Here is a 22,714-nt window from a genome sequence, read left to right on the forward strand (position 1 = left end):
CTGTGGCATCACAGCTCACAGCAACCTCCAACTCCTGGGCTCAAGCGAGTCTCCTGCCTCAGCCTCCCAAGTAGCTGGGCCCACAGGTGCCCACCACAACACCTGGCTATTTTTTGGTTGCAGCCGTCATTGTTATTTGGTGGGCCCAGGCTGGATTCAAACTCGCCACCTTAGGTATATGTGGCTGGCACCTTAGCCACTTGAGCCACAGGCACTGAGCTGCCTTTTCGAGTCTTGCCCCACCAATCTGGCAAATGTTAATGGACTCTCAAGGCTCACGTGGAGCATGTCTCTTTTGAGAATGCTCCTCTGGCTTTCCCAGGATGCTCTACAAACTTCTCCTTTACCTCCATGCCACACTTCCGAGGTTTGCCCTTCCATTTCTTATCTTACTCCTCCCCCCAACATGTCTGTCTCCCTTGGCTGGTCAGTGAGCTCTGAGGAAGGGCTGCACATTTCTGTCTGACACCCAGGGCTTGGCATAAATCAGTTTGCAAAATGAATTTATAGAATCAGTTCTGGTCCACTCCCAAAGCCCAGCTTAGGTTCATCTCCTTCCAAAAGCTTTTAAGACCTCTCCTGTTTCACCCTGTGCAGATGTCAGGGTAGAAGAGGCCTCCACAGCTACCTGGCCCAATCCCTCACAGAAAGAAATTGAAATCCAGAGAGTTGAAGCACCTGAGGAAGCAATACTGATAACAGTTACATTTCTGCATCTGGTCATATGATAGCTGCCCAAAGTCAGTCTGCTTCTCAGTACAAGGCATTAGGGCTACAGCCAAGACATTGGAGACCCTCTCCAAAGGATCCCCTCCAGCCTCCTGTCATTCTCAAAGTACAAGTCCCTCAGTGGTGGCTAACAGCAGGTCTGAAGTCTGATTGCCTGGATTCAAATCCCAACTCTATCACTTATGGTTGTAGTACCTTAGGTTAAGTTTCTCAAACTTTCTGAGCCTAGAAAATCAGAAGATAAACTACTAACCCATAAGGTAAATAATGAAAGTAAATGACATTAATATAAACTTGTCAGAACACAGCAAACACTCAACAAATGTTAACCCTATTATCTCATTATTGTTATTTATTATTGTTGGAATAAAGATAAGAATTCTTACCATTGCCTATGTTATGCACTGAATTGTATCCCTCCCAAACTCTTATGTTGAATTCCTAACCCCATGTACCTCAGAATATGACTGTATTTAGAGACAGAATCTTTAAAGGGGTAATTAAGGTCACTAGGGTGAGCCCTAGTCCAATATGACCAGTATACTTATACATGGAAGACACTGGAACATAGACATGCCAAGAAGAAAGGCCAAGTAAAGACAAGGGGAGAAAATGACCATCTACAGGCCAAGGAGAGAAGCCCCAGAAGAAATAAATCCTGGTGCCACTTTGCTCTCAGATTTCTAGCTTTCAGAACTATGAAAAAATGAATTTCTGTTGTTAAGCCTCCAGTCTATACTACTTTGTTATGGCAGCTACCTAATAACAGCCTACAAGGCCCTGCACAATCTGGCCTCTGCCAACCCTTCCATGCTTACCCCACTCTATTCTCCCAGCCACACTCTCCTTCCTTCAGTTCTCCTATGTCCAATGCACTCTGCTGCCTCAGTGCCTTTGCACATGCCGATTCTTTGGCCTTCCTTGCTTTCCTTTGCCTAGATCTCAGATTGAGCATTCTATCTCAAGAAACTCTTTCTAGGCTCAGCGCCTGTGGCTCAAGCGGCTAAGGCGCCAGCCACATACACCTAAGGTGGCGGGTTCAAATCCCCAGCCCGGGCCCGCCAAACAACAATGATGGCTGCAACCAAAAAATGGCCAGGCGTTGTGGCGGGCGCCTGTGGTCCTAGCTACTTGGGAGGCGGAGCAGGAGACTCGCTTGAGCCCAGGAGTTGGAGGTTGCTGTGAGCTGTAATGCCACGGCACTCTACCCAGGGGAACAGCTTGAGGCTCTGTCTCAAAAAAAAAAAAAAAAAAAAAAAGAAACTCTTTCTAGGCTCGGCGCCTATAGCTCAACCGGCTAAGGCGCCAGCCATGTACATCTAAGGGGGCGGGTTCGAATCCCCAGCCGGGACCCGCAAAACAACAATGACGGCTGCAACCAAAAAATAGCCGGGCGCTGTGGCGGGCGCCCGTAGTCCCAGCTACTTGGAAGGCTGAGGCAGGAGACTCGCTTGAGCCCAGGAGTTGGAGGTTGCTGTGAGCTGTAATGCCACGGCACTCTACCCAGGGGAACAGCTTGAGGCTCTGTCTCAAAAAAAAAAAAAAAGAAACTCTTTCTAGACTCTCATTTTTCAGTCAGCAATGATATATTTATTTGGGAGACTATCTGAAATATGTTTGCCTTCCTACACCAGTCAGTGAAGGCTTATTTTGCTCACCATTCTACCCCAGGATCTAGCACAGTGCCTGGCACATTAACTAAATATGCCAAATAAATGTATGTGGCATGAACAAATATCACCCCCCTCATTCTGGCCTCCCTTTCCCAAGCTGCTGCCCCCCACCTCCCAGCTGTGGGCCTTTCCACCTCCCTTAGATTTTCTTGACACCCCTCCAGCTGCCAACCTGTTTCAGAGGAGATGTTGACCTCGACACTGAGGTCAGGCACAGGTGCCCCTGGGAAAGAAGCCATGCACAGGTAGGTGCCATAGTCACTGAAGTGCAGGTCAATGAGCTCTAGGCTGCTGGTGACAGCGGGCAACTCAGGGTCGTTGCGGGTCACCAGCAGCCGCTTGGACATGCGTGCTGGTTTGCCATTCTTGAACCATTGGTAGGTCACCTTCTCCTGGGGCACTGCATCCACATGGCATGACAGCTTCAGGTCCTGGCCCAGCTGTATGTTCTCACTCTCTTTGATCACATCAGGGGTGATCTGGAACGTGGCATTCTTCATGGCTATGGGTGGGTGAGGAGGGAAGGATGGCTGGGGCTGGCCTGAAGCCAAGGGCCCATGTCCTACCCCCACCCAGACCCAATTTTTCCCCTCAAAGTGGCTCTCCAAGGCCAGGCATGGTATCTCATGCCCAGAATCCTAGCACTCTAGGATGTTGAGGTGGGTGGATTGCCTGAGCTCAGGAGTTCAAGACCAGCCTAAGCAAGAGTGAGACCCTGTCTCCAAAAATAACCAGGCATTATGGTGGGTGCCTATAGTTCAGTTATGGTGAGTGCAGGAGAGGCAAGGGAATCACTTGAGCCCAAGAGTTTGAGATTGCTATGAGCTATGATGCCACAGCACTCTATCAAGGGCAACAAAGTGAGAATGTGTCTCAACAGTAAATAACAAAATAATAAAATAAAATAGTAAAAAAAGCAGAAAAGCATGTTTTGTAATGATTTATAGCTACTATTAACTAAAAGATACACTATATAAGAGGCACAGTTCTAAGCAGTCTACATGGATTTACTCATTTAAACATCTAAATATCTTTGAGGGAGGTGTTTTATTGTCCCCACTTTACAAAGGAGGGAACTTGCCAAAAAAGTTTAAGCAACTTGCCAAAAGAGTAGCATATCTTGAATTCAAACTCAGAGCCTACCCTCTTGACCACTACACTACTTTATTTTTATCACTGCTTTAAACCTTGAATATCTTTATACACTTGGAAGGATGCAGATTAGAATATAAGTGTGGTTCTATCTAGAGAGAGGAACTGAGGAGAAAATGACAGGCAATTTAATGTGCTGTTTGACTCTTTGTAACAAGCATGTGTAATTTTTATAATAAAAGGTCATTATAATCATTTTACACGCAATAACATAAAAACACTGAGTTTAGAAAGGAAGGGTCTGGCCTCTTTAAATAATGTGGATCTTTTTAAAAGTAAGTTAGACAGAATTTTAAATAGGTTACCCAACCTATTAGGACACTGGTACAACAGCCACAAATCAGGACTGTTTAGGGAAAGGCAGGCTATATAATCACACTAAGAGGTGATCATAAGTATTTCATGTAAATTGAGATCCCACCAACCTAGGTTTTAAAGGTCAAATGGAATTAGGTAGAGGAAATAATCTTCTGATGGGAAAAGTAGTCATCAGACAGCACAATCCTGTTACCTTCTTTCTCATCTGATTAAATAAAAAGTCATAGTGAGCTAGCTTCTTTCTGTGAGGAGAGTCAGAAAAGGACTGACTGGTCGGTAAGAGATGAATGAAGAAGAGAGTCCATGTCATCAGGGACTCTCAGTTGAGTTTGGCAGAAGCTGAACTTTACTTTCAAGTGCTAAAGAGCTGGGAAACAAGCCCACATCTTAAAACAAACAAACAAATAAGCAAAAACTCCTAACAGTGCACAAGCAGAATAATTTAAGTTTTCCCTTTAAATCAGAGTGACAAGATCATTGTGAGTCACTAAAGATCATTGTGAGTGGCTCATGAATATTGCAGGGTGAGGTTTACTTAGGAAAATGTTTATACGTTATTTTTATCCTTAGTAATTGTCTTCAGATTCACTTAAATGCTTTTCTAATAAAGATTTACGTGTCAGGTCTGTGGAAATGTTTGTAACTTTTACTTATATTCAGTTAATCATGTAGAAACCATTGTAGAGGGAGAAACCCAAGAAATTTCTCTTTAAGCCTAGAATATCCACATTAAGCTTTTGAGGCCTCAGTTTCCCAATCTAAAAAAATGTAACTAACCAATTCCAGTCCTTCTACTTCTTGGATTGTTGAGGTCATATTTGTAAATGTAGATTGTAAACCATAAATAAAACTTTACACAAATTTTTGTCCTGCCATCTGCTGGCAGATCGCTGAATTGCAGGGAAATTAAAGTGCTGGGAACATGCCTCCTCAGCATGCCTCACCTGAGAGGTGAGAAGCAGACAGGCCCCTTTCCCAGTTTACTGGTAGCTCCCAGAGGACAGGGACACTGTCTGCCTCACAACTTCCTTCCCACCCCTCCTGAGACCACGTACATCGCACCAGCAGGTTGACAGTCTTCTTAGCAGGGTTGCCCACATTGTTGGTGGCCGTACAGTTGTAGTAGCCAGAGTCCCGGGCCTGCACTGAAGGGATGCTGAGAGTGCCACCCTGGGCCAGAGCACCCAAGGGCAGTGGGCCAGGCCCATGGGACCATTGCAGCTGGGGTAATGGATCACCACCTGTCAGCAGACACTGCACCGTCACATTCTCCCCAGGGTTCACGACAAGAGTTTCATTCACAGACAGCTTCAGGGCTGGTGGTGCTAAGAGGACAAGGAGGTAGGTATTAGGGGATTATAAAGCAGGGCTGGATGTAGGGAGATGAAGGGACTAGGGAAACCATGGAGGCCGGGGGAGACAAGAGGAGAGAAGCCAGAGAGCAGGAAGAGGGCAGGAGGGGCTGGACACCAGGGGTGACGTGCCTAGAGTCCAGTGTGGAGTGGGGCACTATCTTCTGGTTGGGGAATTAGCCCAGGTGGGCAAGGGGTGTGGGCAGGGAAATGCCTGTACCCGTGGTGTTGGTGAGCCGGAAGGTGATGGCCTTGTCTGGGATGCCGCACACGTTACGTACAGACACCTGGCAAGTGTAGCTGGCATAGTCCTGGGGCCGCAGGTTCTTCAGCTTCAGGACCTTGGTCTCCCCCTGGGCAGCAGTGGACCACTGGGGTGAGGCACCTGCTTGAGTCTCCAGGGATCCCACACACTCAATTCACTGAGCACCAGAGCCACAGCAAATTCCTATTCTAATTCCTATCTTCTCCACCTCCACCCACACCATTTGCCACAGGGACCCTGAGCCTGAAGTAGCTGCCACACTCTACACCCTTGGCAGTGCCTTGTCATGGGCTTCACTGGGTCTGAGGTTGCCCTCGTGCACAATGACCAGGACTGGGCCTCAGTTTCCTCACTCTGGGAAATGACAGGCTAAGGAGGGAATCCTGCTCTGCCTTACACAACCCACATAAACTTGAGGCTGACCCAAAGGCCATAAGTGAGGTTTTGACAGCCACCTCTGAAAGCCCTCCCTGGCAAGATGGCATTATCATCATCTCCTGGGAGCGTAGGGGGCCCGTGGAAGAGCAGTCATTCCCGACTCCTGCTGTGCCTGCCCATGGGTTCCCAATACTCTGTGAGCCAGCAGGGGTGGGGATAATTTATCTGCCCCTAGAGGGTGCCTTCCCATAACCAGCAATGTTCTTAGGGGACATGGTGCTTTGGAGACTTTCCTGTCTTCACTCCTAATCTTTCTGCCCTGGTATTCCCAGTCCCAGGCTATCTGAACTCCAATCAGAATGTGTGCTCTCAACTTCAGAATAGGATTGTGAAAGTCAGGGCAGTCCCAAGAACTCAGGCTCCTTGTCCACCCCTGACCCTTGCTGGGGGCAAGAGGAAGAGTGTGGAGTGATCCAGCTACCCGTGCTGACCTGGGTGTAGAGGGGCTCATAGATGTCAACCCCATTGTCCTGGCTGTGGGACAACGTGTCAGAGCCCCGCTTCCAGATGAAGCGGGCAGGCGGGTTGGAGTTGACAGTGCAGCGCAGGAACACCGTCTTCTCCTGGTAGAAGTTGCCTCGCACATCGCTCACCGTCTGGTGCACCGTCAGCACTGGCTCATCCAGGTCTGCAAGGGCACAGCCCCCGTGGAGTCAGGATGATGTGACCCCAATGGGGGCAGGGAGGAGGGCTGAGGCTCCTGGCAGCCCTCATGGAAAGCTTAGCTACCCTCCAGGGACACTTTCAGAGAGCAAGACGCTCTCCCAGCTCCAAAAGCTTGACCAGCCTGTTAGAGGCAGGGGACTAGACTTGATGGCTTCCCAGGCTCCCTCCCAGCTGTGCCTCGCAGGTGCCTGCATGGGGATATCTAGCTTCATACTCTCCCACCCCAGGATGGAGGAAGTGGCTGCAGACAGAAAAGCAGGAAACCCTGGTTCAAATCCTAGTTTAGCTGTTAATTTGTAGTGTGACCTGCCTAAGTCCCTTCTCTCTCTGGGCCCCAGTTTTCTCATTAGTAAACTAGAGTAGATTGGTGGTTCTTGCCCCTGTTCACACAATGGGATCACATGGAGATTTTCTTTTTAATACTGATGCCTGGTAGAGCCCATTGATGGTGTCAAAAGTCAGACTAGTGATTGCCTCTGGGGGGAATTATTGACTAGGAGAGAGCACGAGGGAACTTTCTAGGGTCCTGGAAATGTTTTTTATCTTGAACTGGTTGGTATTCACACATATACACACACACACACAAGAAGTCACACTTATTGGCTACTCCTCAATTAAAAAAAAATTTTAAGAAAAATCTTAAATCTTAAGAAAAATCTATTGGGTACCATGAACACTGTCCTGGTGGTGAGCACACTGAAAGCCCTGACTTCAGCATTATAGAGTGTACCCCCCCAATACATTAACATAAAAAAGACAGGAAAAATCCTCATTTCAGAACCCAACCCTGATCAATTATATCAGACTCTCTGGAAGTGGGGCCCAGGCATTAGCATTTTTAAAAGGATCCCCCTAGAGCTGGGCACAGTGTCTGATGCCTGCAATCCCAGCTAGTTGGGAGGCTGAGGCAGGAGGATCACTTGAGGCCAGGAGGTCCAGGCTGCAGTGACCTATGATAGTACCACTGTACTCCAGCCTGGGCAACAGAACAGCCTCATCTCTAAAAAAATAAAGGATCCCCTAGAGATTCTAGTGTATATCCTAGACTGTGCACAACAGGTACCAACAGTCCACATTCCAGCATCCCACAGCTGATGTCCCAGCATCCCATCATTTTGTCCTCCTTCTGCAGCCCACCTAGATAGACATCATAGGCCAGGCCATGAGAGCAGCTGGGCACTGGTAAGCCCAGGCTATGCCTACCCTTTTCAGCACCAATAACCTGAGAAATGACACTCAGTCCCAACGGTTGGCAGAACCACAGGTAGCTGACAAGTGACAGAAGTGAGGTCTGGAGTTCCCCTGGTACCACTCTATCAGGTCCCAGTTAGGGAGTGGGACGAAATGTAGTTAATAGGTAGGTTTATTCTAGGACCTAAGATGGTGCCAGACAGGCCCTTGGGCTTGGACCTACAGCGTCCAGCTCCTGGATTAAAGGGCTATCCATGGAGGCCAGGTAGTCACTCAGGGCTTCCCATTCAACCAGCGACAAGGTGTGGGTGGCGTGCTTGGTCCTACAGGTAGTAGGGGAGGGAAGGCTCAGAGCTGTCCATGGGGCAAAAGCAGAGACCTGAGGTACTATGGGAGGACCCTGAGGCACAGGGAAGAGACCTGTGTTTGAGGCTGCTCTGGGCCTCTATGCCTGCGAGCAAGTCACATGGTTATCTCAGTTTCCTTATCTGTGGATGGGGAATGGTCCAACTCACTCTGTCTTCCCCACCCACCTTACAGCGATGTTGCAAGGTTCACCCGGGATTGCAGATGGGAATGTCTGATGGACACTCAGTGCTGCTTCTCCATCCCTCCCTTCCCCAGCTGAGCTCTCTGGCGAGGGCAGGGCTGCCAGGGTCCAGGGCGGGAGAGGGCTTCCACTCACATTGGACGTCCACGCGGATGGACTTGATGGCCGGCACTCCCACGCCGTTCTCGGCTTTGCAGTAGTAGCGGCCGCCCTGCGTGCGCGCGATGCGCTCGATGCGCAGCGTCTCGTTGAACACCGACGTCTCCTGGAACTTGTCCGACGCACTCCCGGCGGTCTTGGTCCACCGCACCTGGGCCCAGCCGGGCGGGGCAGACTCAGACCCGCGGCCAAGGGCAGTGGGCGTCTCCGGGCTGAGCACCGCGCCACAGCGCCCCTGACGCCCCTGCGCTTTTTCGCAAGCGCACGTGGGACGTACCCAGATGGAGGAAACTAACCAACACAGACTCGCGGGAATGCACCGACAGGGTAGCACGCCACAGTGCCAAGAGCCAGAGGAGTCCCGGGTCAGAGGGAAGAGGCGTATTGCGCTGTGATTACGAGCATGGATTTGTGGGCAAGGTACCTAAACCTGCCCTGCTTTCCTCATCTGTCAATTGGCGAATATTACCCCCTTTCCTAGCATTACTTGGAGGATCAAATATGTACGTACTTATTGCCTGAAAGACTAAGATTCTGATAAGATTTTTCTGTTATTTCCCTTACTGGCTTAGTGGCCTTTGATCGTTACCCGCCTCTCAGCTTCCGATTTCGCGTCTGCGAAAGGGCTGTTTGTGGTTCCAGTCTCCAAGATGGCCTCCTGGTCTTCACACCTTTCTGCAGTCCCCTGCCTCTTTGTACTAGGGTAGTCCGTGACCAACAGAATGCAGCAGCAGTGACCCGAGTTAGGTTGTGAAACACTGATTTCCACCTTGGTCACTCTTTGGGATGTCTGAGGAAAGCCAGGTACCATGTCCTGAGCAGCCCTATAGAGAGCCTTCTTTGGGGAGAAATTGAAGCCTCAGCCAACAACCATGTGAGTTACCCACGCAGTAACTCCAGCCTCAATCATTCTCAGACGTCTGCACCCCAGGCTAGATGTGGATTGCAGCCTTGTGAGAAACCCTGAGCCAGAACCAGCCAGCTAAGCTGCTCCTGGATCCCTGTCCCACAGGAACTATGAAACCATACGTATTTCTTGTTTTAAGCCCCTAAATTTCAGAGTAGGTATTGTATATATTCTCCAGCAATGCATAACTAATATAACATCATACCCTCTTTGCAACATTATTATAGGGTTTGGAAAGAATGTAGGTAAAGCACCTAGGTGTGGTGCCTGGGTATATACTCAACAAATTTCTATTATTCATATTGCTTTAGATTGTAGAAAAATAGCGAGGATCCCATGAGAAACTTGAGCCTATTAATTAAGGTGCTAGAGGTTTAAGAAAAATAGATCAGTTCTAGATGATTAAGTCTAAGGTGAGTGTAGGGGTAAGCTTTGGTCTTGAAGTGGGAGGATTGTTTATTAAGGAACCTGATCCTGGTGAATAGGTCAGGCAAGAGGCCATAAAAACAAGGCTGGGGAGAAGCAGCACCTTTCTCAGTCAGGGAGTGACTGCAGGCCACAATGCTACTCTCATCCGCTCCCCATCCTTAACTCTATCCCCAGGGACCTAGTGGTTACAAAACTTGGAGAAGGTTAGAGGCAGTTTCAGGTAATCCATACTTAGATCAGAGGGTGGTTTCGAGAGGGAACAGGGCCATGAAAATATTGTTCTTTTTGTATTTAATGTTTTATGATTTTTACCATAATTTGTCTAAATGGAGTTTGTTTACTTATTACTCAAGACATGGTTTGCTTCATCCATCTGAGACTTTCGACAGTCCTCAGTTCTACAAAATTCTTAGTCTTTTTATCTCTTTAAATAGTGCCTCCTCTCTGTTCTCTCTATTCCCTCCTTCTGGAATGCCTAAATTTATGCTGCAGCTTCTCATTCTGCACTTACCTTCCACGTCTCTCAATTTCTTTTTCATGTTTTCTGTCTGTCTTCTCCAGATTGCATTATGGCTGATTTCCTCAGATCTATCATCCAATTCAAATATTTTTCTCTTCAACTATCGTGATACTTAACATGATAGTATTAAGGCCATTTTTTTTTTTTAAAAAGACTGTGTTATTTCTAGAATTTCTATTTGCTTTTTCCCATATCTGATTGATCGGGTTTTATATCTGCTGTCTTAAAGAGTCTATTCTTCCCATTACCTCTTCTAGTATTTTAAACATTTTTATTTTAAAGACCCTTTCAGATTGCTCTGTTTTCTTTTATTCCTCACATGTGAATTGTTCAACTTGTTGGGTCTATGGACTTATTCTCCTGGCATTTTATTTTTAATGTGTTTGAAATTTTGTTCCACAGGCTTATTGTATTCAGGAGAATTATCTTCCATAGAAGTCCTATTTGGGCATTTATAGGCTTTCTGTAGTATAGTTTTATGCCTGCCTATGTCCAAGATAAGGGCTTGATAGATTCCAACCAGTTAGTTTCTTAGGTGAGGAAGAAACTAACCATTTGGTTAGTGCAAGATACAGATGGCCTTAGGGCTATGCTGTCTCATAGGTGACTATGTACCTACACCCTGAGGCAGAGAGTCTGTTGCCTGCAATGACACTGGGCTATAGGACGGAGAGAGATCTTCCGGTCCTCATTCATAGATGGTGCCACTCTTGTTGAGCTTCCAGCTTCAGGGAGGGTCCAGTTCCAGCTCCCAGCCCTGGATGGACCTGTGGCTTTTCAACTCATACTCCCCCTGTGTGTAGTAACATGACTATCCCTGGCGTGTATGCAGTCCCAGTCTCTCTCTGAGCCAGGTTCTTCAACTTCCGCTCACTGCCATCACTGTAGACTGTATCTGCATTTGTACCCCCTGGTGTCCTCCCTCTCTTGCTACTTGTTTAGAGTGAGGAATTCCATGTCTGCTCAATCCCCTGTCCTGACCACAAAGTAGGCCATGAGATGACATTTCCCTTGCTCCCCTACTAGACTGGATGCTCCATGAGAACAGGAACTACAGCTGCATCCTCAGGATCCATCAGTGTGCTTGGCACATAGCAGGTGCACAGTAAATAATTGTAATGAAATGAGCAAATAAGAAGCTAGACAGCGTTTCAGGAGAAGCAAGCATCTATGGCCAAAGCAGGATGATGAGAGGCAAAGGGTGTGAAGAGGGTAGGAGATCAAACAAGAAAGGCAGGTGGGGGCCAGATTGTGGAAGATCTTCAGTTCCATCACTAGGAGCTTGAACAAGTCTGGTAAGTAAGGGGGAGCCATTGAAGGTTTCTGTGCCAGGGAGTGACATGATGTAGCACATTTCAGTATTATTCTGGTAGCAGAATGCAGGAATGGATTGGGGGTGGGGGCAGGAGACTGAGAGTTCAGCTTAGAGTCTACTGCAGTGGTCCAAGGGACAGGGCTGAAGGTCTGACCTAGAGGGGTAATGAGGAATAGAGAGGAAAAGATCCATGCAAGAGATGTAAAAAGAAAGGCCTCAGAGTCTAGCTAGACATGAGGAATGAGATGAGACAGAGTCAAACATGAGCAAACAACAACAAAACACTGAACTAGAAATACAAGTGCATGTACATAGCCACAAGCAACTCACACATGTGACGCACAGGGAGACACACACAGATGGCCAGTGCAGCCTTAGGGAGAGATGATCATCCCCAGTTTAATAGTCACACCTGACACAAACACCAACCTAAATCCAGCGCAATTGTTTTCACTTCCAAACAAACCTTTGAAGAGTAAGCAGTGATAATAATTTCTTAGGTTGAGGGTTCCCTTGTCCATCTGCTTGTCTCAAAGCCAAACATACTAAAGCCATCCCTGTTCCAAAAATTATCCGGGAAAGAAGGATTTTGCATTTCCCTGTCCTTCCTCAGGTCCAACTGCCACCTTTGCTGCTGCAGCTCACCAGCAAATTCCACCCATCCCTCCAGTCCACCCCCTCCCTGCCTCCTCCCATCAGCTCTCAGTGATAACTGGCTAACACTTCCTGCCTGAACCACACTTGGTCTGTGACAGAATTCATCTGGCATTTCCAGATACTTGCTTTTTGTTCCTTTCTAATTGCTTTTGGTCTTTGAACCTCAAGAGTGAAGAGCTGAAGCAGAGATTGTTTTCCGTGTTGCTTAGAACTGCCAGAGCCCCCAAAGATGGATACGCTGGAAGTGTTAGGCACTGAAGAAAACAAGGTTCTGAATTCAAATTCTGCTTTCACCCCCACCCCAAGAGCTTAGTGGCCTTGGAAGTTTACCCAATCTCCCTGAGCCTCAGTCTTCTCAGCTGCCAAATGGAGGCACTAATCCCTTCCTCCCAGCACAGCTGTGAGGCTCTGAAGAGAAAACATTAGCGCTATGTGAGTCATTATGAAAGTTTTGAGATACACAAACTCAAGAAACGTAAAATTCGTGCAGAGAGAAACAAATGAACCCCTCCCACCAACACCGATGAGCCAAGCAAGTTAAAGCTTGCAGGTGAATCAGAAAAGACACTGTTGACTGTGTTTCTTAGAAATGAAATAATGGACCATAACACTGTTTCAAAATGTTCATAGTGACCCATGTAGTACCCACACGATGCCTTCAGATACTAAGTGAAGGTGCATCTAAGGATGTGTCCGCTCAACATATCTGTGGAACAGGATGAAATTGAACAACTGGCATTCATTTTTTTCCCCTCAGCTGTCAGCACTTTCAGGTGAATAAACCCAGAGCCTCCAGCCCTTCCCCGCAGAGGTAATTTTCCAGCTATTTCCCAGCCTCAGTCTCCTGTCTTCTGCTTACTTGCTACTGTGTGTCTTTAGATTGCATCTGCTGCTGCCTCTTTTCAAGCACTGATCCCAGGGCTGAGTGCAGACGGGGCCCATGCAAAGCCAGCTGGGGGCTTACCTGGGGTCGAGGGTGCCCAGTGACAAGGCACTGCAACATGAGGGTGTCCCCCTCCCGAATGGTGTAGACACGCTCGCTGATGTTGTCCTCTTTAACCACACACGCCTGGCCTGCGTGTGCGATCTGGGCCTGGGCTGGAGCTGATGGGAGAAGATTGAGGTAGTTTAGAGAAGAGGCCCCAAGCCAGATGGGGTCTGAGGCTCCCTCCTGAATGTATCACGGGAAAGGTCAGCTCAGACCTCCTCAAAGGCCTGACTCCACTGAGCCCAAGAAAGAATCTTCCCAGGGCCCCCAGGCCAGAACCAGGAGGGCCAGGGACTCCAGAAAAGGATAATTCTCCCCTACCCCTTGAAAGAGATCTGTGCTTTTCAATGAGCTGATGTGCAGAAGGGGGCTTTGTAAACTTGTAAATTGTATAAATTGGACATCACTTAATTGGCATTGTTGTCTCAGCAGCCCTAGCAGTGGATTCTCCACCCAGCTCCCCAATATGGCAGGTATATCGGTGCCCAGGTGCTGCTGCCTGACGGTGCTCATCTTCCCCAAGGAACTGCCCTTAGCTGATAGGCGCTGTCTTGGCCATAAGTGAAGTGCCTAGGCAGTTACCCTTTCCCCAACACACACACACACACACACACGCACACGCACACGCACGCACACACACACACACACACACACACACTCAAGGTGGGGTGCTGTGGTGCTGTTCTTGCTCCAGCGCTCCCCCTAGGGACAGGCTGAGGCTACACTTTCTGAACCACATCTTTGCTTGACTGCCTCCCTTTTGCCCTCAGTTTCTCTTGAGAGCATTTTCTCATCAAATCTCTCACCTAAACCATAACTCCCCACTCCCAGCCATTTCAGGCTCTGCTTTTAGAGAACCTGGCCTAAGATGCACACATTCCAGCCCCACAGGCTTCACTTTCCTCTCCCCAAAGGCCTGTTCATTTTTTCTCATTGTTGCCTAAGCCTGTGCTGGCTTCTCCAAGAGAAGTTGAGGTCTGGGAGCTCTCAGAAGACTGTGGCTCCTCCCTGACCTCTCTCACAGTGCTCAGAGCTGTACGCCTGCCAGGGGGAGAGGACCAAAGCTAGGATGTGACTGGATAGGTCAGGCAGGAAAGTGACTGAACTTGCCAAGGTCACAGCCCCTCCCTCAGTGTCTATCCCCACTGTCCTACAGGCATGCCAGCCCCACACCACCAATGCTTGGGCTCTCAGAAGAGGAAAAGGCCCCCAGCTTCACACCTGTCTGCTCCCAGATGACAGTGGAAGTGGGAGAGGTAATCCAGAGCACAGGGGACACAAAGGAAGGGGTGTCAGTGCCTCCCTGCCCCACAAGATTGCAGAGGTAAGATATAAAGCCGGCAAGTAAAATGTATAATTTGCTCCCGGGAAGCATCCCATGCCAGGCTGGTACCCTCCTTTCCCCCATATCTAGCATATGCATCCCTCCCCCAGTATAACAACACAGTGTCAGACCTGTTGACTATCAAGTTCAGGATTCCTGTCTTTCTGCCTACCAGATCATGAGTTTCATTTTGGTATCCCTAGCACAAGGCCTTAAACATAGCAGGAGCTCAGTGAATGTTGAATGAATGAATTTACAAAGATATCCTATGGAGAATTTGCGAAGTACCATTGGAGAAATGTATCAATAGAAGGCCCTAGGATATCAGAGAAGAAAGACTTCACCATCTTCCAGAGGAAGAACCACAGAGGGCTTCATGGAAGAGGCAGCTTTTGAACTAGGCCTCAAAGGACAAGGAAACTCTATGCCACTTGACAGAGGATAATCCCAGATTCTGTATTACAAAGGGTAAACCACTAGTAATCTTTGAGCCTTAATTTTCCCATCTATAAAAGAAAGAGATGAGAAGAACCCTAAGTATTCACAATGGTGGATGTGACGATAACACAGGATAAATGAAAAATGCTTAGAATTGTAATGTGTTCTACAGGTGCTACAAATAGGGTCTCCCACCAACATTGATAGGACAGATGTGAACTAATCACGGAGGCAGAGTCCACAGAGGAAGCCTGGCAGTAGGTCAAGAAACTTGCGGGACAGTGATTGGGAGTGACACAGGCTATGTTTAACCATGAGGGTCTCTGCAAACAGCAGCCAGTTCTGCAAACAGTGGCAGCTGCCACCAACCCAGAGTCTGAGTGTCTAGGTAACCATCCTGCCTGCCTGGCTGCCATAGAGGAGTGAACCTGGGATGGTTGTCAGGAAACAAGCTGTGTGACACTGGGCAAGTCTTTACACCTCTCTGAGCCTCAGTTTCCTCCACATACAGGAGGAAAGTGGATTAGATGACCTCTGAGGTCTTTTTCAACTCACACTTTCTATCAGTTTTGTAATCAGCACATAGTCACTATACAAGATGTACACTAGAATATGGGAACTGGCCCTTGCAATAAAAATGCATGAACATCAGTATACATGGAAGAGATAGCCATCTGTGGCCAAGGTCCCCAGGAAATCTCATCAAGAAACAACCTACCAAGAGATGATGAGCATGCCGGTTACTGATAAGACCAAGTGGCCTGAGGTGCCTCTCGACAAGGAAGACATCGATTTAACAGGCTCCAATGGAAGATAAGCTGTAATCTTGGACACTGTGGCTTGCTTGTAGCAAGGCAGTGTTGTAATGACAGAGGCTTTGGTGACTGATAAGGAATATTGAAAAAGAGCTGGAGAGCTGGACTTTTCAGGGCACAGTCAGCACAGGCCAGGGAGGATGGGGCTTAGCCAGCAGACACAGGGCCTCTGGTCACCTGACAGGAGTGTTTCCCCCCAGAGATGGGGCTGTGAGTAGGTATCGTGGACGACACTGTTAAGATGATCCAACTCCTATGGCATTAACTATTAAGACTATCATAAGCTCTAAAATAGGAGAGCCACTTTGGAGGAAACTTTGTAGTTCCTTCTAAAGGTAAACGAGTGTATGCCCATGATGCAGCAATTCCACTCCTGTGTATGAACCCAATAGGAATGGGTACTTGCAGCAACTGGACAATAAGTACAAGAATATCCATAGCCACTTTATTCATAATAGCTAAAAACAAGAAACAACCCATATGTCCATCAAGAGTAGGAGGAGTAGGCTCAGTGCCCGCAGCACAGTGGTTACGGTGCCAGCCACATACACCGAAGCTGGCAGGTTTGAACCTGGCCTGGGCCAGCTAAACAACAATGACAACTGCAACAACAACAACAAAATAATAACCAGGCATTGTGGCAGGTGCCTGAAGCCCCAGCTACTTGGAGGATGAGGCAAGAGAATCACGTAAGTCCAAGAGTTTGGGATTGCTGTGAGCTGTGATGCCACAGTGCTCTACAGAGGGCAACAGCTTGAAACTCTGTCTCAAAAGAAAAAAAAAAAGAGGAATAAATAAACCCTGGTATTGTCATACAATGGACTATTACCCAAAAGTGAAAAGAGAGAACTGCAGGTAGACAGGACACTATTGAAGCTCTCAGGCACAGTTTGAGTGAAAGAACACAGATACCAAAGAGTATATAGTATATGATTTCATTTATTCAAGATTCAAAACTGAACAACTAATCTTAGGGTACCAGAGATTGCCCTTGGGTGGGATGGGGAATTGTTTTCTGAGAAAGAACAAGAAAACTTCCTGGGGAGAAGGTAGGGTCCCCTATGTTGGGGGGGGGGAATGTTGCACGTCTTGATCTGAGTGGTGGTTACATGGGTGGATGGATACATCCGTGTATTTACTTAAGATTTTGCCCTAAGTTACACCTGAATTTTAAAAAAAAATCTACTTCCCTTTGATGGCATTAGCCATTGAGATTATCCAGGATCACCCACTAACCACTATAATTACCCAACTCTTTCTATTCTGAGCCACTTTCCATCACTGATTTGATTCTAGGTGTGTAGTTTTCCTTCCAGAACAAGTGCTCCCTAATAGCGAACTATCTAGTCTTCTTTAGCTTTGCCATTTCCATTTGTTCATCACCACCTCCCCCCATCCACTGAGTTTCATCAGCATGAGTCAGCCTCCCTTTGGCTCTGCTCACCTCTGGAATGGCTGGAACCCTGTTTCTGACCCTGAACCCCAAAGGGGCCCCACCCCACTAAACCTCAGCCTCCAGCACTGCACACTCCAAGAAGCCACTGCCAGCAGCAGCATCTCCTGATTCAAAAGGGAAGAGGCACAGCCTGTGTCAAGATGCACCATGACATAATCCCCTCATTCAGTCTGTCAAACAACAAATGCTTCTGGGCCAGGCGCTGTGCTGGGCGCTGGAGATACTGTCATGAAAAGCAAGGATTGTCTCTCAACGAGCATTGCTGGGGAGATGGATAGCAAAGAAAGGAAACAGAAATGACAGGATGGTTTTGGAGTGTGATAAATGCTATGATGACTCTAAAACAAGGGGATGTGATGAGGAACAATGGGGAGAGAGAGGTCTGCTTTAGAGAGATGGAATGAGCAGGGCTGTGAACTTGGATGACCTGGGATTAACTCCTGGCTCTGCTACCCATAAGCTGGGTCACACTGGGCAAGTTACTTGATCTCTCTGAGCCTCAGCCTCTTTGATTGTAAAATAAGAACAATGATGCCGTCTCCCAGATCTGGTGTGAGCATTTAATGTAATATATGTAAAATAGTGTGTGCTCTCTCCAAAAATGATAGTTCCCAAAATGGTGAAATAGGAGCAGGAGACAGAGACAACAGACAGTGGCCTCCTACATCCCAGGGGTGGAGGAACTCAAAGCAGACATTGGACGGGTAGGGATGTTTCATGAATGTGCTCAAAATTCACACTGAGGGCTGTGATGAGCTTCAGAGGTGCTGGAAAATAGGGGCAAGGGAGCCCTTCCGCAAGCACCCCTCTTATGATACTAGCACACTTGGCTGTGTGGCTCCAGCAAGTTCCTTAGCTTTAGTTTTCTCATTTGTAAAATGGGGTAGTCGTGAGGAAACTCACATTCAGTATTTAAAACAGTGCCTGGTAGGCAGTGAGCAATATAAAAATGTCAGCCAACATTATTTTGTAAATGACTCTGCATGCCTCTCAAGAACCTACCTGCCTTGGAGCCCACAAGCCCTTTGTGTGAAAGGACCCTGGCTTCTCTGTCACAGATGACAAGGGTTGGTACATTCCTGGAATCCAATGTGTATTTCAAGCTCCTCACCTCAGTTCCTGAGGCCAAAAGGGCAAGTCACATTTACCGCCCCTTGGCAGAGAAGAAAACTGAGGCCTGGAGAAGAAAATGCCTTGTCTAAGTCACTCACTGAGATGGCAGCAGAGCAAGACGCAAACCCAGGCCTTCCACCTGCTGGGTTAGAATACAGTTCACTGTCTCAGTCCTCCACAGACCACCCCCAACACCACTTGTACCCCAAGGAAGCTTGTTAAAATGCAGATCCCCAGACCCATGCAGCACCATCACATCTGACTTGTGAGGGGTGGGGCCTCACAGTTTGTATCTGGAACAAGCTCCCTGGGAATTTCAGAGACATAGTTGAATTTGATAATCTCTGCTTGATGTCACACTGATGGATAGAAAATTGAACAGGACTTCAGAACCAAGGATGCCTGTGGTCTATAAGCCTTTTCCTGTTTCACTCTCCTGAGCTCTTCAAAACCCTATGGAAAAGGAAGAGTGTCTCCCAACCTGTGTGCCGTAAAGTGTTTACTGACAGTCCATTACAGGAGTTTTCACTGCCAAGTAAGGATGCTACGTGTTTTCTCTCCCTCTCAGAGAGATTCAGCACACAGAATAGTATTAAAACCTCTGAAAAGGCTCAGCGCCTATAGCTCAACCGGCTAAGGCGCCAGCCACGTACACCTAAGGTGGCGGGTTCGAATCCCCAGCCCGGACCCGCCAAACAACAATGACGGCTGCAACCAAAAAATCGCCGGGCGTTGTGGTGGGCGCCTGTAGTCCCAGCTACTTGGGAGGCAGAGGCAGGAGACTTGCTTGAGCCCAGGAGTTGGAGGTTGCTGTGAGCTGTAATGCCATGGCACTCTACCCAGGGGGACAGCTTGAGGCTCTGTCTCAGAAAAAAAAAAAAAAAAAAAAAAAACCTCTGAAAAGTCCTGCTATAAACACATCTATGTAACTTTGTTTAACCTGTGTAACATGGCCCCTGCCTATCCCATTGGTTGAGAACAGCCGAGTGGCATGAAAGCTGTCACCCTTGGGGCAGCATAATGAGAACAGCCAAGGCATAATGCTCTTGGCTTATCAGCTCACTTCTTTCCTCTCCCAAAAGTGTACACCCCAAATTTTGTAGAAGGAGGCTGCTAGCACCCACCAGGGAGGCAGCCACGAACCCTCAGGGAACTTCGGTTAAGGCAAATTCCAGCCTGCCTACTAAGGTTCCAAAGAGAATTCTCACTAGAACTTGAAAAAAGAATCTCATCAGACACTTCCATTCTCCATAGAAAAATCTCTTCCCAGCTACTAGCCAGGTGCTGGGTGGCATCAGTGGGATACAACACTGGGACGCAGGGCCAGATGAGACAGGTGGACAACAAAATGAATGGAAAACTCCAAGGAAAGCCCCTTCAGCTTTCCTCCCCAGCCTGCACTTAAAAAGGCCAATCATGACTTGGCCAAGCTGATGCTGATGCCTCTTCCTGCTGCTGATTTTTTCCAAGGAAGTGAGTGTACATGCCTTGGAGAATTCCCCACCTGAAGCTGGCTCTATCTGCCCACAGATGGCAGAACAGGTGCCATCACTCCAGCCCCCCCCACCCCTGAAGCATCACTGAGTATTCGGAACTGGGTGATACAGAACTGGGATCTGTGTTCTGGTCCTGGCTTCCATCAGACAGGCATTCAACAAGTCCTTATCAGTGTGAGGTGCTAACCTAGGTGCCCAGAGTGCAGGGAGCTATGACACTTGAGCCAGCACTGGGGAAGCATATGGTCTTTTGGCTGGACAAGAACGACACCTATAAAGGCCTGCTGAGAGGCAGAGAGAGAGCTGGGAGGGATGCCGGGAACTAGAGGCGTGGGTCACGTCTCAGGTCTCTCACCGCCCCACCCACATAATAAACTATTACTGTAATAGCTACCCTGTATCAGGCGTTTATTCTGTGCCATCGTTGTATTGAGGGCTTTTTATGTTATCGTATTTATTGCTTGTAACAAGCCTATTATTGTTCCCACTTTTCAGATGAGGAAGCTGAGGCTCAGCAAGTTTAAGTCAGTTGCCCAAAGATACCCATCTGTCTGACTCCCTGGCTTTCATGCTAACTAACCTCCATGCATTTCCACTGCCCGTGTGCCCAGCACAGTGCAGAGGACACAGGGCTCACAGTTCAGGATATAGTCTCCAAGTTTCTTGTCAGGCCAATCCTGTGCAGCATCCTTAGGAACCACCCTCCCTCACTGTGACACCTCTCGCCCTCCCAGCTCCTAGCATGCATGTGTTTATTGATCCTTTTATGCACGTAATGCAAATGGACACTTAATAATTTAGCACAGTTAACAGTGCTGAAATATTAACAGGCTTTTCTCTTTTAATTAGCTGCTCAGAGAATGGCGGCCAAGGGCCTGAGAGGAGGCTTGCCCGGGCAGGTGCCTGGCCTGCTCTGCCGGGGCCTCCTTCTGCCAGGGAGGATGCTCTGAGCCTCTCTGTGGATTGTGGGCCATCGAGTGTGGAGCTCTCCGGAAAAGTCACGCTGCTCTTCTGTGCTCTCTGCAGCAGGGGTTGCTCTGCCCTGACCGCATCCCCGGCTGTGTGCAGAGCTGGCTGAGGCCTGTCCTCTGTTTACCACCGGCTGAGGGTAGACCAGGTGACTTCTCAAGAGTACCCATTTCTAGGGAAGACTCCAGTTCTGTGCTCAGAAAACCAGTTTGAAACAGCCCCATCCATACCTCACCACCTTTTCTGGCCTCGCTCTAATGCAGAACACCTTGCGGGAAGACATCAGCTGACTTCAGTCCATCCGCCTTTGGTCTTTCTCTCGCAGGCCATTAGAACTATGTCCAAGTTCATTCCCTCTCTCTTCCCTCTTGGTCTCTGTCCTCTGGGTCCTTCAAAGGGCATGTGCAATCACCTTTTAATTTGCCATTGATTCATTGATTTGCTCTGTAACATTTTCTGAGCACCTGTTACATGAAATCTCCTGCCCTCAGTGCTCGGGTGTGGAGCCACATGAGGCATAGCCCTCCTCAGCGAAAAGCCTCTGCCCTCTCCCTGCCACAAACCATATTAAAGTCTGCTCCCCACTACAAGGCCTTTTTTGCTAATCAAAACCAAACCCATATTCAATCGACATTCCCTTTGGCTGAAAAAATCTCTCCAGAGTACATATATCTCTGACCTCTGGGTACGAGGGCAGTGTCACTGAACAAGGTAAGAAGCCATCCCTGAAAACATGCATGCAGTATGTACCACCCTGCCACCACGACCAACACAAAAACAGCCAGATGCAGGGCCTGTTACTGTTTACAGAGCCTGAAGTTCCTGGAATAGGCTGGCACTCTTGACAAATCCTCCTCTTCAGAAAGTGGGAGCCGGTCCATGTTTGCCCCCATCTCTGGGAATGTCAGTATGATTATACCCCCATTCTGGCCACATCAAAAGGGTCATAGGTATCTAGAGGGTTAGGTGGTGCTCATAGAATCTTCCATTGTGTATAAATGGAAGTCTAATCTGCACACTCACTTAAGGAACTCAGATGTCTGGAAAGGCCACTAGGAAAGCCCTTTAAATGAGGACTCTAGGGTCCCCTGAGACAAACTATAAAGGGACTTTTTCTCTCCCAGGACACCAGGATCAAAACTCTCCATGATGAGGGGATAAGGCAGCTCTACCCAGTGCAGGCAAGACACTCATGGAAGAGAGAACAGAAAGGCCCATGCCTCCAGCTGGGCACTGCTTGATTGGAGGCTATAAATGCAAGTCTGAAGGGGCTGCACAAACGGTGTAGTGTGAAGGGCAGGGGCCAGGGCTCAACCTCTGACCCAATGACCATGTGATCTTGAGTAAGTTAACCTTTGTAAGCCTCAGTTTCTTCATCTGCAAGATAGGGGTACTACTACATCTCAGGGTCTAATGGAAATAACTTCTGGGTTTTCATGAGGATTAGACAAAACAATGCACACTAGAAACACGGCACAGTGACTAGTACTTGAGATGACATTTAAGAAAGTGCCATGTAAACTGTAAAGTTCTGCACAGATCAGGTCTTATTATTAGGTACTCAAAGAACCAAATATGGCTTAGGAAGTGAAAATTGTAAGTTAAAAAGCAGGTCATAATGCACCTATTAAACCAGTAAAAATAAATTAAAATAATGAAATCCACTGTGGCTGGGCTGTGCGCAACACCAGCTCAAACTTTCTGTCGTGCAACTGGCAGTGTGAAATGAGAACCATAAAACTGTTCCTATCCTATGACCTATTAGGCAATCTCACTTTGGGGAATAGGCCCCAA

General features: G+C 47.9%; 1 protein-coding gene across 1 annotated transcript in view; it reads right to left on the reverse strand.

Moving 5' to 3' along the window:
* The window catches only part of MDGA1 (MAM domain containing glycosylphosphatidylinositol anchor 1), a 53,417-nt gene that overhangs the window by 13,959 nt on the left and 16,744 nt on the right, over nt 1-22,714 (reverse strand). The window contains exons 2-7 of the mRNA XM_003789158.3: nt 13,286-13,425; nt 8,470-8,644; nt 6,359-6,555; nt 5,445-5,577; nt 4,928-5,197; nt 2,575-2,904 (exon numbers count right to left, since the gene is read on the reverse strand). Of these exons, the coding sequence (XP_003789206.1) occupies nt 2,575-2,904; nt 4,928-5,197; nt 5,445-5,577; nt 6,359-6,555; nt 8,470-8,644; nt 13,286-13,425 (1,245 nt within the window). The remainder of the gene's footprint in view (nt 1-2,574; nt 2,905-4,927; nt 5,198-5,444; nt 5,578-6,358; nt 6,556-8,469; nt 8,645-13,285; nt 13,426-22,714) is intronic.

The sequence above is a fragment of the Otolemur garnettii genome, unplaced genomic scaffold (assembly GCF_000181295.1).
Source record: "Otolemur garnettii isolate 467f Iridium unplaced genomic scaffold, OtoGar3 scaffold00031, whole genome shotgun sequence".
Taxonomy (NCBI): Eukaryota; Metazoa; Chordata; class Mammalia; order Primates; family Galagidae; genus Otolemur; species Otolemur garnettii.